The sequence below is a fragment of the Xenopus tropicalis genome, chromosome 5 (assembly GCF_000004195.4).
Source record: "Xenopus tropicalis strain Nigerian chromosome 5, UCB_Xtro_10.0, whole genome shotgun sequence".
NCBI lineage: Eukaryota > Metazoa > Chordata > Amphibia > Anura > Pipidae > Xenopus > Xenopus tropicalis.
Genome location: NC_030681.2, coordinates 21,411,275 through 21,432,172, shown reverse-complemented (window position 1 = coordinate 21,432,172; position 20,898 = coordinate 21,411,275). Strand labels below are relative to the sequence as shown.

The 20,898-nt window shown below is 37.1% G+C and overlaps 2 protein-coding genes across 2 annotated transcripts in view; one reads left to right on the top strand and one right to left on the bottom strand.

The window, feature by feature from the left end:
• Positions 1 to 20,898, top strand: part of lhcgr (luteinizing hormone/choriogonadotropin receptor) — a 74,091-nt gene that overhangs the window by 51,329 nt on the left and 1,864 nt on the right. Inside the window, exons 8-10 of the mRNA XM_031902037.1 lie at positions 1,768 to 1,842; positions 3,486 to 3,671; positions 18,793 to 18,864. Coding sequence (XP_031757897.1) covers positions 1,768 to 1,842; positions 3,486 to 3,671; positions 18,793 to 18,864 — 333 coding nt within the window. The remainder of the gene's footprint in view (positions 1 to 1,767; positions 1,843 to 3,485; positions 3,672 to 18,792; positions 18,865 to 20,898) is intronic.
• The window catches only part of gtf2a1l (general transcription factor IIA 1-like), a 30,952-nt gene continuing 21,525 nt past the window's right edge, over positions 11,472 to 20,898 (bottom strand). The window contains exon 10 of the mRNA XM_031901767.1: positions 11,472 to 11,586. Coding sequence (XP_031757627.1) covers position 11,586 — 1 coding nt within the window. The 3' untranslated portion in view covers positions 11,472 to 11,585. The remainder of the gene's footprint in view (positions 11,587 to 20,898) is intronic.

The following is a 20,898-nucleotide window of genomic DNA, read 5'->3' as shown; positions in this document are numbered from 1 at the left end:
CATCCAAGGGGAACACTGCTCTAAATTAACATGTTAATAAATCTGCCCCTCAGTGTTAGACTAGGGTATCTGGAGTCCACTGTGGGCTGTAACCCCAAACAGGCCCACCACGCCAACCGCAGAGGCCCCCACTCCCCTGTGTACCACTCCCTGTGTACCACCCCACAGATAGGCTGCCATGCAAATCTGCCACCCTTCCGCGAACTGGTTTTTATTGAAATTGAAAAGTGCACACTGTTCTCCCAGTTTCACCCTCTCCATGGTAATTAATCAAAATGCTACCATTGTATTAGTAATAGAACTGTGGTTAGTACAAATGAATACCTATACAGACATGTGTTTATGGCCTCTGTCTATTAGAAAATCTAGGGAGTTGTGCCTGCTATGGAGTTTTATTTATGGACCAATTCAAGTAACAAGATTCACCTCTCCGGGTATAAAACACAATAGGAAGGCTATAGGAGGTGATAAGGGAGGTTGTGGCTGGCCATCTTGAGGGACCAGTGATCCCCATCCAGTGGCTTGTGAGCAATATGTTGCTCACCACCCCCTTTCATGTTGTTCCCAGTGGCCTCAGAGTAGGTGCCCATTTTAAATTTCTGGCTTGGGGGCAAGTTTTGGAAGCACAGAGACACCGTTTTACTCCAAGCAAAGCCTCCAGCAGGCCAGCAGTCCACATGGAGCTACCAAATAGCTAGAGTCCTTATTTGGCACCCCCAAAGAACTTTTTTTCATGCTTTTTTGGTTCCCCAACACTTTTTACATCTGAGTGTGGTTTACAAGTGAAAAAAGAAAAAAAAAAGTTTGGAGATCCCTGTTGATAATTATGGCATTTTCTTCTCTTCTAAACCATCCTATGTCCATCCCATGTGTAGTGAAAGGAATGGATGCTTCCCACCAGTACATTGGCCAGATCTTGAGCAGAAAATGCTTGTGTTCGTATGTGTGCAGTGACAGGGGAATATTCATTCCTAGCAAAAAAGGAAAAATCTTACCCACACACCCTGGCACTCCAAAGCAAAGCTTGGTGCACAAATGCTGAAGGGATCGGCACCCTCCCAAACCGTCTAAAAGAAGGTAGGTACTGGCACTCAGAAGCAATTATAAGCAGGGCAAGTCCTTACAAGTTTATTTGCGAACGTGCAACGTTTCGGCTCCAAGGGCTTGCCCTGCTTATAATTGCTTCGGAGTGCCAGTGCCTACCTTCTTTTAGAATATTCATTCCTGTCACTACACAAGTAAGATGGTTGCAAGCCCATCGTCAGCCTTTACTCCACCAGCTTAAAAATGCTGGAGGAGAAACACTGTATGTGCCATAGGCCTCCAACTGAATACTAAGTATGTAAGCCCGTTACAGAAGCCTAGGGGAAAAACCAGCAAGAAAAGAAAACTAAACCTTTACGCTATAGTGATTCTTTAATTCTATACATCTAGGTTTAGTAACATCAGAGATGTTCCTAACACAACAAAGTTTTTCCCGCATAAGATATATTAATGTTTGTTATATTTAAAATGTCATTAACTTAGTTCCAACTGTAATTATTTGACTATTAATATGTTAGAGTTTATTGATAAAGTACAAATACAGTGATGGAAATTATGCAAGGAATAATATAAACAAGCAAAGTAACAACAAAAAAAGAAAGCCCAGGTGCGCTTACAGTAGGTTACAGTATCAAGGTACATATAATTGCTTCCAGAACTGTAAGATCCAAAGCTGTCTCTGTAAAACTGGAATCATTCCATTTGTTATTCTAATTTATGCAGGTTTCTTAATAACAACAACAATCTCCAGTACATTCATAATGATGCCTTAAAGGGAGCCAGTGGACCAAATCGCTTGTAAGTACAGAGATAACATATATTCTCATTATTTTGTCTTTCACTTAGAACAATGCTTTCTTCTGCCTAATCATGCATTTTAGGAACAAGCACCCAATTTAATCTCAGCATAACTTCATCTGAAATGTATTTTAGTTACACGTGAATTTCCTGTTGTTTCAGTTTATGTTCCTCACTAAAATGCTTCATATTTCAAAGGAACATTAAAAGGCTACTATACAGGGGAACTCCCCAACCACTACCCATTAAAGGAGAAGTACAGGTATGGGACCTATTATGCCGAATCCTTGGGATCTGAGGGTTGCTGGATAAGGGATCTTTCCATAATTTGGATCTCTGTACCTTAAGTCTACTAAAAATCATTTAAACGTGAATTAAACCCAATAGGATTGTTTTGCCTCCAGTAAGGATTAATTATACCTTAGTTGGGATCAAGTACAAGGTACAGTTTTATTATTACAGAGAAAAGGGAATCATTTAACCATGAAATAAACCCAATAGGACTGTTCTGCCCCCAATAAGGGGTAATATATCTTAGTTGGGATCAAGTACAGGTACTGTTTTATTATTACAGAGAAAAGGGAATCATTTAAACATTAGATAAACCCAATAGGACTGTTCTGCCCCCAATAAGGGGTAATTATATCTTAGTTGGGATCAAGTACAGGTACTGTTTTATTATTACAGAGAAAAGGGAATCATTTAACCATTAAATAAACCCAATAGGACTGTTCTGCCCCCAATAAGGGGTAATTATATCTTAGTTGGGATCAAGTACAGGTACTGTTTTATTATTACAGAGAAAAGGGAATCATTTAACCATTAAATAAACCCAATAGGGCTGTTCTGCCCCCAATAAGGGGTAATTATATCTTAGTTGGGATCAAGTACAGGTACTGTTTTATTATTACAGAGAAAAGGGAATCATTTAACCATTAAATAAACCCAATAGGGCTGTTCTGCCCCCAATAAGGGGTAATTATATCTTAGTTGGGATCAAGTACAGGTACTGTTTTATTATTACAGAGAAAAGGGAATCATTTAACCATTAAATAAACCCAATAGGGCTGTTCTGCCTCCAATAAGGGGTAATTATATCTTAGTTGGGATCAAGTACAGGTACTGTTTTATTATTACAGAGAAAAGGGAATCATTTAAACATTAAATAAACCCAATAGGACTGTTCTGCCCCCAATAAGGGGTATTTATATCTTAGTTGGGATCAAGTACAGGTACTGTTTTATTATTACAGAGAAAAGGGAATCATTTAACCATTAAATAAACCCAATAGGGCTGTTCTGCCCCCAATAAGGGGTATTTATATCTTAGTTGGGATCAAGTACAAGGTACAGTTTTATTATTACAGAGAAAAAGGAAATCATTTTTAAACATTAGAATAATTCACTTATAATGGAGATGAATTTCCTGTAATTCAAAACTTTTTGGATAATGGGTTTTCAGATAAGGGATCCCATACCTGTCCCTTTTCTTTTTTATTTCAACAGGGCTATTCCTGTTGATTAAAATATTGCATCTGTATTATATCCATAAGTTACTACTGTAGAATACAACATATATACAGTATGTTGGCCCTGTAATATTAAACTGGGTCTTAAATAACCAATGTCAATGCTGTTTTATAGAGATATAACATCAACAGCATTAGAATATCTACCTAGCTATGGACTGGAGTTTATTCAAGTCTTAGTTGCGGAATATTCATACTACTTGAAGCAGCTGCCGGCCCTGGACAAGCTTGACAGCTTAATCGATGCTCGCTTAACCTACCCCAGTCACTGCTGCGCTTTTAGGAACATGAGGCTGAAAGAGTGAGTATGTGGCTTGTTTTAATCGTCTACCTAAAATACACTATATGGTCCTCAGTCACACTACATTCCTCAAAGTATTGAGACTATATACAGTAAGTCATGTGATTAAGTACCAGGGCTGGAACTAGGGGGAAGAGTGCCCTATACTTGCTAGCCATGTACCTCATCTGTCATCTACCCCTTATCCCCCCACCGCCTGGGCATATTAACCTCCCCAAAAGAATGCTCCCTGCATGAATGTTCACATGGAGGAGGAATAATCATCTGGAGTTGCCTTTCAGATTTTGGGCTAGGGATTCAGGGTTTCAGGCTACAGCGTGCAACCACTTTCTTCAGAATTCTGTGTTTTCTATTTTGTGGCAATAATCCTGTCTGAGAATGATGGTGCCCTATGCAACAAGCAAGCGCCATACAGAATTGGTTTGTTGAGATAGAACGGAGAATTATCTCAAATCCTTTTTAAGGGCATCTACTAGTGCAAGGCTGTCCAACTTTTCTGGCCTATATAGTGGAGGGCAGATTGGGGGGCCACACAAGTTGGGGTGGGCTGCCAGTTGGACAGCCCTATACTAGTGTAATAAAAAGCAAAGTGAGAACCAACCAACCAACCAACCAATACCTTTAGTTTAGGAATGAGATGTTAGGACAACAAGTGTCTGGGTGCATTTGTACAATACATTGTATACTAAATAATCAATCAACAAAGTATTCAGTGATGATCCTCTGATGAAGCACCTAATGGTGCGAAACGAGTTAGGAGGGTGCGTACCATGAGGCACTAAGATGTACATATCTGCTGTTTGGTATAGTATGTTTGCTTTTTTTTAATTGTCTGTTTAATTTTGAGCCAATAAATGGTTGTTTATTTCACTGAATACTTTGTAGATTGATTATATATGTTGTTCAGGACCTATCAGTGGGATATAACTTATAGATTCTCTTTCTTAAAGGAACAGTAACACCAAAAAATGAAAGTGTATAAAAATAATTAATATATTATGTACTATTGCCCTGCACTGGTAAAAGTGTGTGTTTGCTTTATAAAAACTACTGCAGTTTATATAAATACCCTGGCTGTGTAGCCATGGGGGCAGCCATTTAAATTGAAAAAAGGAGAAAAGGCACAGGTTACTAAGCAGATAACAGATAAGTAGCATAGATTCCCATTGTATTATACACAGTTATCTGTTATCTTTTTATGTAACCTGTGCCTTTTCTCCTTTTTTCAATTTAAATGGCTGCCCCCATGGCTACACAGCAGCTATTTCTATTAACTACAGTAGTCTTTGTGAAGCAAACACACAACTTTTACCAGTGCAGGGCAACAGTACAATATATTTTAATTATATTAAAACATTTTTATTTTTTAGTGTTACTGTTCCTTTAATCTATCATTAACATTTATTGCATTGTATACTAAACCAAAACTGCAAGGGACCCTGCAGCAAATTTATAAAAAAAACACACAACAACACATAGATTGTATCACTGAGTTTAAACTTGGGTAATGTAAAAGATGCTGAACAACTATCCTTCCCAATCCCACCAGTAGATCATGCAGCAAAAAGGCTTAACATAATAAACTCACCTACATACTGTACTTCCATTGATCATTACATTGCCAGTGATGTATGGTGATGTGATTAAAGTTTTTCTGCACAATGAAATGTGAGATATATTCTGCCCCCCCCCCCCCAAATAAATTATATCACTTTACTAAGTATTGTGCCACTGTAAAACACATTCGCAGACTAGATTATAATAAATAGATAATGTCTACAGAGTTGGTGGGCAGGCTGGAAGACAAAAAATGCCTTTGCAGTCTATTTCCATCCTGGGGACCGCAAGTTGTTTATTGCCTTCTCAAATAACTTCTTCAATTTGTGAAACCAAATTCAGGGATCCCCAACCTTTTTTACCTTGTCTGATGAACACATGGGTGCTTGTGTTTGGCACATCGCTATCAAGCCCCTTACCTTGCGTTTCATTCAGAATTGCAAGTTATGGAGTGCAGATTGGCAAATGGTGATAAGGAGTCCTGTTCATCCCACACTTCTTCTTCTACGGGTGCTGAGCCTCAAAAGGCCATTTATAGTGGTAGGTATGTTTTTTCTCCTTTTTTCCGGTGGCACCCAAACTATGAGGCTGGCTTCCCTAGGAGGGTTTAGAGCCTTGGCAGGGGAAAGAATAATGAAGGCCAGTTGGGGTGAATTGGACAATGCTTGTTTACTTTAATTGATACTCACTGGAGTGAAGCAGGAAGGTGAACTGGAGTAGGATTTGGGGCAAACAGTGATTTGCTGGACTATTGCTGATAATGGCCTCACAGTAATGTTTTCATATATGTGTAACATTATTATGAGCTGAGTAGGGCCTAGACCATTGTGGGGCAGGACTTTTGAGCAGGGATCTCTTCACCTCTTGTATCGGTTATTGATTGTTTTATATGTTACTCTGTATGTCCAATGTATGAAACCCACTTATTGTACAGCGCTGTAGGATATGTTGGCGCTTTATAAATAAATGTTAATAATAATAATAGACCAAATGTTGCACATCATTTTAACACAAAAAAATATCGAACAGCCATAGCTAAAAACAAAATTAACATTTAAATGAACAGGAGGTTACAGGTCAGTGAAGGAGGGGGATTAAATGAATATTGTGTATTAAACACTACTGTGATTCAAACAAGGTTTTGCATTTGTTCCTAAACTGCCTTGCCTGAAAAGCTTTTGACAGAGATTAATGCAATTGTCAATTGCACCTGACAGTACTTAGGCTCGGAAGAGAGGAGTTCTGCTGGTTATTCGGAATGATGTGATTTACAGTTAAAATGCATTATAAAAGCATAAAGGGTAATAAGAGCCACTGAGGATATAATGAAGTTGTTAAATGCTTTTTCACATAGCATATTACCCTTCTTTTTATTCATGTGTAGGCACTGGCATGCAAATTACGTGATCCCATGTGGTACGGCACCTCAGTTACTAGCAGAGATATGTGCCACATGCTAACTCTACCCATTTTCAGTTTATCACCCCGCGTTTGTGGTGCAGCTTAGCTTCCTCCACTTCTTTCTATATACACTTCTAGCTTATCTATGGTGCAGATTTATCAATGTTTGTACAGGTATGGGAATTGTTATCATGAAGGCCTGGGACCTGGGGTTTTCCAGATAAGGGATCTTTCTGTAATTTGGATCTCCACAATTTAAGTCTGCTAAAAATCATTTAAATATTGATTAAACCCAACAGGCTTGTTTTGGCTCCAATAAGGATCAATTATATCTTAGTTGGGATCAAGTACAGGTACTGTTTTAGTATTACAGAGAAAAGGGAATCATTTAACCATGAAATAAACCCAATAGGGCAGTTCTGCCCCCAATAAGGGGTAATTATATCTTAGTTGGGATCAAGTACAGGTACTGTTTTATTATTACAGAGAAAAGAGAATCATTTAACCATTAAATAAACCCAATAGGACTGTTCTGCCCCCAATAAGGGGTAATTATATCTTAGTTGGGATCAAGTACAGGTACTGTTTTATTATTACAGAGAAAAGAGAATCATTTAACCATTAAATAAACCCAATAGGACTGTTCTGCCCCCAATAAGGGGTAATTATATCTTAGTTGGGATCAAGTACAGGTACTGTTTTATTATTACAGAGAAAAGGGAATCATTTAACCATTAAATAAACCCAATAGGGCTGTTCTGCCCCCAATAAGGGGTAATTATATCTTAGTTGGGATCAAGTACAGGTACTGTTTTATTATTACAGAGAAAAGGGAATCATTTAACCATTAAATAAACCCAATAGGGCTGTTCTGCCCCCAATAAGGGGTAATTATATCTTAGTTGGGATCAAGTACAGGTACTGTTTTATTATTACAGAGAAAAGGGAATCATTTAACCATTAAATAAACCCAATAGGGCTTGTTCTGCCCCCAATAAGGGGTAATTATATCTTAGTTGGGATCAAGTACAGGTCCTGTTTTATTATTACAGAGAAAAGGGAATAATTTAAACATGAAATAAACCCAATAGGGCTGTTCTGCCCCCAATAAGGGGTAATTATATCTTAGTTGGGATCAAGTACAAGGTACTGTTTTATTATTACAGAGAAAAAGGAAATCAATTAAAATTATTTGCTTATAATGGAGTCTATGGGAGATGGCCTTTCCGTAATTCAGAACTTTCTGGATAATGAATTATTTTGTGGCAAAACTCACAAACTGAAATTATAACTTCAAAACAAGTATTTAATAAGCTCAAACATTTTAAAAAACCTCCAATGAAAAAGCTTGCAGGGTCATATAGAATTCAATGGGAGTTGTCCTGGGTAAAATTTAAACTACTTATTTGAGTTTTCTTTTAATCTTCTCACAAATCAAGTTATTTGAGTTTTTTATATTTTGATTTTTTAATAAATACGCAAACATTCAAGATTTTTAAATAAAAAACTCTGAAACCTCGCAAATTTGAATTCTGATAAATTAGCTCAAATTTGTGAGGTTTCATAGTTTTTTTTATACATCAAATAAACTTGAATGTTTGCTTATTTATTAAAAAAATCCAAATGTAAAAAAAACTCGAGGACAGGACAACTCCTAGGACAACTCCCACTGACTACTACATGAACTCGCAAGCTATTAGATGCCGAAGTTTTACATTCAAGTTTTTTTTACCCTTCTGTGCTTAACAAATACTAAACATTCAAGTTTTTGAAAATATAATTTTAATTTGTAAAATTTTTTGTGCAAAAAAATTCAAGCACCACAGTGTCTGTCTTAAACAATCATGGTGTTATCTTTGTATCTTTGTTTCAGAACATTAAGTAAAAAAATGCCACCTTGCTAATTGTTATATTTCCATAAAATAATATTTCTAAAGATTTACTAATAAAACTCCTACTGCCATTTTCTCAGGGAGAACTTCTGCAATCAGAGAACTTGTCATGGGAGACTCCATAACTCTGTATGGATGCCCACAAATTGGTTGGACATGCCTTTGCCCTTTTTAAAGACCAGGATATTACAGCATGTAAAGCAGTGATCCCCAACCAGTGGTTTGTGAGCAATATGTTGTTCCCCAACCCATTGGATGTTGCTCTCAGTGGCCTCAAAGCAGGGGCTTATTTTTGAATTTCTGGTTAGGAGGCAAGTTTTGGTTGCATAAAAACCAGTGTAAAGCCAATGTGGTAGCCCCTCTGTGTGGGTTGCCAGTCCACAGAGGGGCTACCAAATAGCCAATTATAGCTCGTATTTTCACCCCCAGGAACCTTTTTCCATTTGAATGTGGCTCTCGGGTATAAAAGGTTGAGGATCCCTGCTGTAAAGCATACTTTAGAAAATGCTAAATAAAGCAAGAAAGAATTCACCCAACACTTATAACCTACAGTACATGGTAAGAACAAGTTTCCCAATCAATGCTGTAGATTTTGTGCATTGCCATTAAGGCATAAAGTTTGCATGCCAATTTATCCACAGAACATGGTGATTTGTTTCAACAACCTCAATTTCATTCCCTTTCAGTGTATAAGTCTTTTCAGTGTAAGTAGTTATAAATTCATTTTATTTTACTGAAAGACATCCAGTACTTCAACATGTCTTTCCTTTCCTTTTTATGCCTTTTCTTCAGAGACCTCTTTGTTTTTTGTTACAAGTTTGTCAATTAAAATGTGTAATTTGTGCATGGGTGTGTAAGAGCTTGGATGGATCCAAGTTCTCCTCCACATTTGCGTCATAGTACATGCCTAGAGGCTAATTACTTCCACTGACAACATTCCCAGGAAAACTGAGACGGTGTCATGTCCAATTGGCTTCTTCCTCACTTGACCCAGGACCTCAGTTTCACATATTCAACAGATTCTTAAAGTTTTCAAGGCTGTGATTTATGCCATCAGTTGCAGCATCAAAAATTTGCCAGAATGCAGATATTGGGATCTGATGAGGTACCTTTTCATTTTATTTCAATCGGGTCCCTTTTATCAGGCAGTTATTCCTTTACTTGGTAATTTAGAATAAGTCTTTACTGCCCTGCAGTTACGTACCTAGTGATGCTAAAGTAGGCAAAACTTTAGAGCTGGCATTTAGTCAAATACACTTCCTTCACCTCAAGATTCCATATCTACTTCTTAGTCTATGTGAGAGGGGGAAAAATATAAGTCCCTCATTATAGGAAAGGGCATCAGAAGTTATTAACTCATATACTGAAGTGTGAAGAATGGAGAGCAAAAAAAGTCTGATGTTATCTAGGGTGCTGCAATTTGACTGACAAATGTTGTTCTTGCTGGTAGTGGGCCAAAAGAACAAACCATGTAAGTTGATATTTGTCTGAAAAGATGAAATCCTTGATATTTAAAATGACAATGTATAAATAATAATTTTGGATTGAGCTGAATAAAAACTTGTCCCCAAGGTAAGGGTTGCAGATATTTGCTAGGAATACAATTTAATAAGCATGTTATGTAAGTTCTTTACAGCTATGACATGCACGTCACAAACTGCTGGATACAGCTAAAACAGAATCTCCGGACTATTCAAGCGAAAAATCAGCATCCTAGCTGCAGTATGTAAAAGGAATTTCCAGAGCATGCTTACTACAAGTATGGGATCTGTTCTCTGGAAATCCATTATTCAGAAAGCTTAGAATTATAGGAAGGCCATCTCCCATAGACTCCATTATAAGCAAATAATTCACATTTTTAAAAATGGTTTCTTTTTTTCTCTGTAATAATAAAACAGTACCTGTACTTGATCCCAACTAAGATATAATTACCCCTTATTGGGGGCAGAACAGCCCTATTGGGTTTATTTAATGGTTAAATGATTCCCTTTTCTCTGTAATAATAAAACAGTACCTGTACTTGATCCCAACTAAGATATAATTACCCCTTATTGGGGGCAGAACAGCCCTATTGGGTTTATTTAATGGTTAAATGATTCCCTTTTCTCTGTAATAATAAAACAGTACCTGTACTTGATCCCAACTAAGATATAATTACCCCTTATTGGGGGCAGAACAATCCTATTGGGTTTATTTAATGGTTAAATGATTCCCTTTTCTCTGTAATAATAAAACAGTACCTGTACTTGATCCCAACTAAGATATAATTACCCCTTATTGGGGGCAGAACAGCCCTATTGGGTTTATTTAATGGTTAAATGATTCCCTTTTCTCTGTAATAATAAAACAGTACCTGTATTTGATCCCAACTAACATATAATTAACCCTTATAGAAGGCAAAACATTCTTACTGGGTCTATTTAGTTTAAATTATTTTTAGGAGGCTTATGATATTGAGATTACAATTACAGAAAGATCCTGTATATGGAAAACCCCAGGTCCCAAGCATTCTGGATAATAGATCCCATACCTGTAGTTCATTTTTGATGCCTCATCATCAGTTTAAACAAAAGAGATTGACACAAAACTCAACAAAAACTCGCACAAAACTAAAATACCGAATGCTCTTTATGTTCCCAGTTGTTGGGACCTGAAAACACGCTAGAAATAAATATGGATTTATAAACTTCTTACTGTTAGAAAGGCACAACTTTCCATCTTCAAGTCCAGGAATATCCTTGATTGTCATGGAGCACTGAGTATGGGCATCACCCTGCTAGAATAAGAGGAGGCAATGCTGGAAAACCCCTTAGGGCAAAGACAGCCATAGTGCTTTCGCCCATGGGAGAATGCCCCTCCTGCAGGTAACAAGGCACCATATGACACTGCCCTTAAGTTCAGCTTGAAGGGGCGATTCAAATGGAGAATGTCACAGCACAGTACTCAGCCCTTATATTAATCAAAAAACATTTCATTTATTGAAGGCTTTACTTCTCAAAACTCATTTTAGAAGTTCAGTTGCCATGATATGAAGACTGCCTGCAATCAAACTGGTCATTTTTTTTCTGTAGTGAGAAAGCATAAAAACAATTGGATTAGCCGATATCCATTTAGCAAGAAGAAGTTATATTGGTAAAATATCCACTTGTTTGATGACCTCACCAAACAAGTAGATCTTAAGGTGTATGGCCCACCTTTAGCCAACTCCTTCAGTGTGGGAAACTATTTTTATATCATAGTTTAAGTATCTCTGATTCTTCTGCCATTTCAGTAAGTCTGGGGAATGTGCACCCAGACCCCAATTTTCTACCAGCGATCTTTGACCAAATTGGCTTTAGTACTATTAACTGTCATTCATTTTTCAACTATATATCCATGAATGAATGATACCTGAAATATAGCTTCCCATTTCATGATTATGATGCTTTATAAAAATGAAACGGGACATGATTGTAAGTCCTGCACATCCTTTATGAAAACAATTTGGTTATGCAGAAATTATTCCTGATTTCTTAGAAAACTATATCTAGCATTAATGAGTTTCTGTGAAAATGATATCTAGGTAACCACTACCATCACTATGGAATAGAAAGTTTTATCAAATGACCAGCAGCTGTGCACAAGTATACAGAACATTGCCTTGTTTCTCTGCTTTTATGATGCCACATTTTGTCCATGATTTAAATCCTAGCACCAGAGTGTCATTAGAGAAAAATTGCTCTGACCTTAATTCTAAGTAATAAAATTTGCTGAAAAGAACATCTGTTCTTTTTACGAATGTCAGAATATTCAACAAAGCAGCAAATAACCTAGAAGTGATAGAGAAGGGCAAAACAAGTTGCAGAACCAGATGGAATTATATGTTTTGATTATATTTTATAATAGAATGCTGATGGCACGCTGAGTACATGTAGTGGAGACAAGTTCTGCCTGAAAGAGATATAACTAAGTTTGCTTCAAACACTAGATAATAAGCTGGTTGATAACTAGTAAAAAAAAAAAAAAATAGCGGAACATCTAGCTCACTTAATCCTTTGTCCCGAATGCAGAACAGGACCAAGTTGTATTGGCACCTAATTCAATACGATTTGGTCTCACACACTCACCACCATCATTCATCCCCGCCCACCTCCCTAACTAGTCAATCCCACTCACCTCCCTAACTAGTCAATCCCACCCCCCTAACTAGTCAATCCCACCCACACCACCCAGACTAAAGCTTGCTTACTCTCTACCCGCAAGTAGCTCACTTTTGAACTCTGTAGCGCTCCAACTAAGCCTATGCCATCTTACCCTAGTTCTAACCACAGCTCAAAGTTTGAAATTCAAGATATGAGGGATAGGCACTGCTCATTATAGTAACAAGTATGATACAATATTAAACACTGCATTGCAATTAACATATTTAAGTTTAAGCAAAAGATTCTTATTCTTTGTTAAGTCCCACTTCTTTCTTTGTATTATGGCTTCCTTTGTGGGAAAATTGTAGTTGACCAGACGTTCCTAGTGTCAGACTTTATCAAATGTGTTTTTGTATACGTACCAATTTTTCTAATTTTTAGTGTAAAATATTTTCCACACTTTTATAAATATGCTCTAAACAGGGGTCCCCAAACTTTCTTTCTCATGAGCCACAGTCAAATGTAAAAAGACATGGAGAGCAACACAAGCACCATAAAAATTCATGGAGAAGCCAAATAAGGGCTGTGATTGGCTATTAGGCAGCCTCTATGCACACTATCAGCTTACAGGGGCTTTATTTGGTAGGAAATCTTGTTTTTATTCAACCAAAACTTGCCCCCAAGTCAGGAATTCAAAAATAACTCCCTGGTTTGGGGGCACTGACAGCAACATCCAAGGGGTTGGTGAGCAACATGTTGCCCCCGAGCCACTGGTTGGGGATCACTGCTCTAAAATTTGCTTCTCAAAAACGTCACATTTGTTTTTGTCACATTTGTCATTTTTTTGTCTTATTTAAAACGAACCTTTAAATAAACTAAACCTTTACTTCTGCTTTCAATGGCTTTTGAGCTCAACAAGGGTTCATGTATACATTCCCTCAGTGACTCTTCTGATCCATTCCTTGAACATTTCTAAGGGACTGCATCTTTCTAAGGGACTGCATTGCATCTCTATGCTACACTGGCTTTAAATGAAAGAACAAAAGAAACTGCATATGATTTTCTGAATAAACAAAATACAGAAATATAAGGATTGGGTGAGTCACAGTTTCATGTGAACCTGAGCCAAGATGCCTAGTATATTTAATTATCTTTCAAACATTTTATCACACTCATTTTGTTAAAAAGTAAAATAAATACATTTTAGGTGATGGGAGTAAATGTAAAAAATCTATTACTAAATCCAAAACTATTTTAATGGTTGGAATGTTTTAATTCCACAGTGAGAGAGAAAGATGTACCAGTTTACCAGAAAGGGGGTGTAGAGATACTAAAAACTTCATGCCAGGGATTCTACATTCCAATCAGCTAAAAAAATATCTATTGTGTGTGATGGCTAAGGCATGTTCAAGAGTTGTCATGTGTTTACCATTAATTTGTTTCAACTAGTGGAAACCACAACATCAGGTCACGGTTTGTTTTGTCCTTTTAGCTTTAAACATTTTCCATGTAGAACTTGTGCTTCCCAACAGCACTTAAATGCATATCTACCCATGAGTTGAGACAATGGTGACCCTTGATTAATAGTAACTTTTTAGTATTCTACACCTAATTGACTTACCATAGTAAGGTGGTAAAATGCAAGAACATTTGTGCCCAACCTACTTACCTAAGACCACAAGACTCTTATGTCCCATTATTCTGAGGTTGGGAATGTATGAATTTTTTGAGAGATGTTAAATGATATTGCCAATATAAAGTATTAAATGAACAAAGTATAGTTGCATTCTGGCCGCTGAACATTCAGCAGATGCTTCATTTGTACTCGCTTTACTTCTTTAATCTATATAATCTATATACAGTATATAGTCATATATCAACTGTGTACATTGTACTGCAGTTAAATGTGATCACCTTAAGGCTACAAAGAGAATTGTAACCCACGCATCTGCCAAACATAAAACATGTCAAAACACAGCAAACCTTTACTACATTTGCAGGCACCTGTTTGGCAAACCACTGAGACAGAGGAGTAACAAGATGTTACTGGGATTATAAATATGTCCTAAATTTTGACCTGTTTTACTAAAAACAGGTGTATTACTTAGGGGATATTAATTAGGGCCTCACTGGCTTCCGTACACTCATGGGATCCCCTGTAGCGCAGGGTCGTAGCTATTGAAAGCAGACGTGGGGGACAATTGAAAAATACAATTTTAAAATGCTTTCCACAATTACAGCTAAGCAATAATATAATACAAATATCTTCACAGCAGGGCCCCATACTTCGGCCAATAAGCTACAGGGGCTGAGGGAAGGTAGCATCACCCTATGGGCAACTTTTGAGACCCAAAATTACATTGGTAAGGACAGGAGCGCCAGTCAGCATTCTCTTTCTTTATTTAAGATGGCAGCACCCATAGCCACAACACTGCCGTTGTGTAGCAAACAACACTGCCAGTGCAGGATGCCAATGCGCCACAACTTGCTGCAAATAAAACAGAGCTAACCTCCAATTGTTGGTTCTCTAAGTTTTTGGGTGCATTATAATGGTTTGCAATTGCTGATTTGTCAGTTCCTGACTCTCCACCCTGCTGATGACTCTTCAACCTTTTGGATACAAAATTATTGGACTTTGCCTGTTCTCCAATGTAAACCTTCCTCTTAAGTGCCAGTTTCCAAACAAAAGGCCACATTGCCCTGACAGGCAGTTACTAGAGAATGAAGGGAACAGGCAAAATATTTTAAGGAGAAAGATGAAATGAATATACTGTTGGTTGGCACCATATTATTACATTTGTATGAAAATATTCATCTTAGCTGGAATGTATAGAATAAGCGAACGTTAAGAAACATATGTAATGTTTAACTGAATTTAGATCTTTCCTATTCTATTCAGAAACGTCCTATGGGGAAATGCTATAATGTGCTTGAAGCAATCACAAATAATTGATACATTTTATAGTTTATTTTAATAATGCATGGTTGCAAATATGCAAGCTGCATAGTTTAAAAAGTGCACCGGGGAACCCAAATGGACTTATGATTTTATTTTTGTACCCAAGTATTCTCTACAATACCTTTGTTTGTATGGTAAATATATGTTTCTGATGAAATCTTTTCCTATGTTAATATATTCACTGAAAACTCTAGCTGCCATCTATCATCGCAGGAAAAAAATGCCAGAAGGTCAGAAAGGGTGCTGCAGTAGAAGAAAAACTTAAAAAGAAAAGATCTAAATCCAGTATATTTATGATCTAGCTATGAAAAAAGGCTTATTGTGCAACTGAATGAAATACTGAAAAATGTATTGCATTTTTTAAATAATTATGAATAGTGAGAGTCCTGTGTATTTAACAGATACACCCCACATAAAAACAAGAGTATTGTCTCACAGACAAAGGGGTACAGTGGGGTTCTGGAAATGGGCTAATCAAAACAGTTCAACGTGCAAAAAAACAACACCGTTCAGCATCTCCTAAGTTTCACTGTATGTAAATATTCCTTTGTACATTCTAGCACTGTGTCTCTCATACCCCTTTCTTTTTTAGGTTGTAAGCTCTATTGAGGAGGGTCCTCTTTACCACCAGTTTTTATATGCAATTTGTGTTTGATCACCCCCTTAATATGGAATTCTCTTTAAATAAATAAAAAGCTCATTGGTTAAGCCACTGCCTAGACCCTACTAAGCACACTGGCATATTCAAAGGGTAAATTAAAGCTTGCAACAGATTGCAAAAGGGAGGTCTCAATTTACCTGGTTAGGACTTTTTGGGGCATATTTATCAGATTAACTATTTTCAACCTTTCATAATATGCCTTAAAAGCATGTGATTAAAGAGCTGGGGTATTTTCTATTCAGTGCTATGTGGTACACTATATTATTTTTGATACACATGCCAAGTAATCTCATTGCAACATAACAAATAATCTATTCATCTGGGACCTCCCAGGAAAAAGTTAATAAATTAATTTTACCTGACGCAAAACAAGTTATATGTATGTATGTATGTATATCTTTATTTATAAAGTGCTACTTATGTACGCAGCGCTGTACAGTAGAATACATTAATACAAACAGGGGGTTATTAAGATAATAGATAAATACAAAGTATAACAATAAATACAAATAAATACAAGATACAGTTGCAATAAAGAGTCAAAGACACAAGAGGATGGAGGTCCCAGGCCTGTAGAGCTTACAGTTATTTCTGTAACAGTTAAGTTATTATTTATTATCCAATTCTTCATTTAATAGTAGATCTTGTGTATTTTACAGTTTTTGTCATTGTGTTGTGTATTTTGGTCATCCACTAAAAAACATTTTTTAAAAATATCATTCTGAACAAATTTATGATATATATTTATTAAAACCTCCTATGTTCCCAAACAGCTGCTGCTGTTTGCACTATTCACTATGACAAAAGCTAGACTACTGGCAGAAACATTCGTTTCCTTAATAAATCACTTTACCCATTGTTAGTTAATAAGCCCCCATACAGCTGTTGTTTTGACAACAAATACATGTAACGGTAATTATTTTGTGTAAATACTTTCCGCAATATATTCATGAAAATACAATATAGTATGTGTGGTTTTTTTTTTTACTGTAAACTACATGCTGTGTGTATGCCTCTATGAAAGGTTTAAAAAATATTTATTTCCTTGTATTAATATAGCGCCAACACATTCTGCATCAGCTTACAGAGGTTTCATATAATTCCCATAGGTCCCTGCCCCAGCGGAGTCTACAGTCCAAGGTCACTATCACAGTCACACACGCTAGTGTCAGTTTTACCAGAAGCCTATTAACCTGCCTATATACTTTTGGAGTGTGAGAGGAAACCAGAGGACCCACAGGAAACCCACGCAAATGCATGGAGAATAGTGATTTACGGGTCGAAAAAAATTAAACCCGTCCTATTCCAACATGCACTCGACCTGGGCTGCTACTCTGTGGCTATTTATATACCCGCGCCTGGCCCACTCATCTGATGTCATGTAGGGGGCAGGGCAAGGAAGGCGAGTGTATATAAATAGCCGCTCCTGTAGGTGGAAGTGGGGTGCAGTTAGGTCGAGGGCAGGAAAAGCTCGGCCAGAACCCGCCCGCAACCCGAGGAACTTATCTGCATGATGGCCTGAACCCGTCCGACCCGCACATTACTAGCGGAGAACATAAAAACTCCTTGCAGATAATGCCCTGGCTAGAATCAAACTCAGGACCCCAGGGCTGCATGGCAGAGTTGCTACTCACTGCGCCACCAAAGCTAGGGAACATGAGTTTTGGGACCATACGGGCCCCTACAGAAGAGGGATTATGCAGTTTGCGAAATGCCTAATAGCAGCGTTTGGCTGACATGCAGTGCTTTCAAGTGAATTAAATGTAATTCAGGACAGCATCATTGGTATCACTGCCACAGCTGGGCCATAGGGTAATGACAATGTGTAATGGGAGATGACAACACCCCTTTACAAGGTTTAACATCCTCAGACTCAGTTTGTCTTAGGAACCACAAGGGCACAAAAGTTATACAAAGCTACAACTACAATACAAATTTGGAATGAAACGTCCTTTTTGGTTGCCAGGAATCGCTGCATCGCGGCTTATAGAGGGGCAGCACTAAAGGCCAATTATTAAAAAAAAAAAAAAAAAAACATAGAAAAAGGAGGCCAATTGTCTGAGGATATCAGTTTTTAGATCATTCTAAAAGTTCAGTATAACAATTTGGCAAAATTTACCATTTCAAATGTTCCCTTACTTGTAGAAAGTCCCTTAGGCGAATAACCATGGTCTAATGCACGGACATTTTCATGCCTTTTACCCTTAAAAAAAAAGTCTTTGCAGTGAATTAACTTCAGCAGTCCCAATGGACCCATTGTGTGTGTGTGCGGGGGGGGGGGGGGGGGGGGGGGGGGGGATATGGTCATGTCAGACCCTTTACTTAGTATGTATATTCTTATTACATGTTCTTTCTACATGTATATGCAACCTTCTTTACTCATAAAAGCTTTAGGTAATTAAGAAAAATCCCAAATCCCAAAGTTGGGAAATTCCAAAAGTTGCATGTATTACCCAGAACTATGAAGCACAATGAGCATATTATACGAAAAGAGATAACTAATTCCTTGTACCTTTTTTCTTTCTCTTAGGCAAAATGCGTTACTTGAAAACCTAACAAAACAATGCGATTCTACGTTACACAAACAGTTCAATGGCACAAAGTAAGTTGTGACCCTTACATTATATACCAAAAAAGTAGGTCATGTATATAAACATTTGAAAATATTTATTTTACCATTTTATGTAAACCCTTGAAACAAATGAATATAAAATTGAATAATAGTTATACATTTAAAAAGCAAAGTAACACTGAAATCCCTAAAAATACTAAAAACCATTTCCATATGACACCACTGTAAAAAAAATATATTACATGTACATGTCTGTAAACCCGTTATCAAGAAAGCTCTGAATTATGGGAAGGCCATCTTCCATAGACTCCATTATAATAATTTGATAGTTTTAAAAATGATTCTTTTTCTCTGTAATAGTAAAACAGTACCTGTACTTGATCCCAACTAAGATATAATTACCCCTTATTGGGGGCAGAACAATCCTATTGGGTTTATTTAAAGGAACAGTAACACCAAAAAATGAAAGAGCTTTAAAGTAATAAAAATATAATGCACTGTTGCCCTGCACTGGTAAAACTGGTGTGTTTGCTACAGTAACACTACTATAATTTATATAATAAGCTGCTGTGTAGCCACGGGGGCAGCCATTCAAGCTGGTAAAAAGGAGAAAAGGCACAGGTTACATAGCAGATAACAGATAAGTTCTGTAGAATACAATAGTGTTTTATCTGTTATCTGCTATGTGCCTGTGCCTTTTCTCCTTTGAATGGTTGCCTCCATGGCTACATAGCAGCTTATTTATATAAATTATAGTAGACTTTCTGAAGTAAACACACAACTTTTACCAGTGCAGGACAGCAGCACATTATATTTTAGTTACTTTTATACACTTTCATTTTTTGGTGTTACTGTTCCTTTAATGGTTAAATGATTCCCTTTTCTCTGTAATAATAAAACAGTACCTGTACTTGATCCCAACTAAGGTATAATTAATCCTTATTGGGGGCAGAACAATCCTATTGGGTTTATTTAATGGTTAAATGATTCCCTTTTCTCTGTAATAATAAAACAGTACCTGTACTTGATCCCAACTAAGATATAATTACCCCTTATTGGGCGCAGAACAGCCCTATTGGGTTTATTTAATGGTTAAATGATTCCCTTTTCTCTGTAATAATAAAACAGTACCTGTACCTGATCCCAACTAAGATATAATTACCCCTTATTGGGCGCAGAACAATCCTATTGGGCTTATTTAATGGTTAAATATTTTTTTAGTAGAGAAGGCATGGAGATCCAAATTACAGAAAGACCTCTTATCTAAAATACCCCAGGTCCCAAGCATTCTTGATAACAGGTCCCATACCTGTAATACTATTTCTTAAATGATTTAACAGCTAAGAAACAACATGGCAAACACTTGGCAATTTCTTTTTATATCATATTGCCGGTTACTGGTTGGACCTGTTATAATATAAAATTGCCAATAAAATGGAAGAGGTGTGGCACTTGGCCTTCAAGGGCATATTCACCTTCAGGCAAGTCTGAATTTGTATAATCCCTCTCAGAAAACACATTTTTGTAAATCATCTTTAATTATTTAAAATGTTTACTTTTGAAGCTAAAGACCAGACTAAATCTCTCAATGATCTCTCTGCACTCTCTTTAAGAGATTTCCAAGACCAGGACTCGGCAGGCAATCAAATAAAAAATGTTCACACTCAACTGGTTCTGCCCATGCCTTCCCTTTCCTGCTTCATTTGCATAGCTTTCATACCATTGGGTGGCAAGATTCAGCCAATTGGATCAATGAAATGTAAATGAAGCAGGAGAGGGAAGGCATGGGCAGTAACCATGTGAGTGTCAATTTCCTTTTTAGGGTGAATGCAAGTTGGTGTCGGCAATCCCTTCCAAAGAGAGAGTAGAGAGCAGAGGAGAGAGTGTTTTAGCAGCGCTGGTCCTGGTCCGTAGCTTAAAAACGACACATTTTAAATAATAAAGATGAATTCCAAAAATGTTTGGCAGGGAATGTTTACCTTCAGACAAAAAGGGAATGTTTGAGATGCAGTTCATACATTTATTTTACAGGTTTGCAGTGGGGTCATGTATCATAGGCAGTAA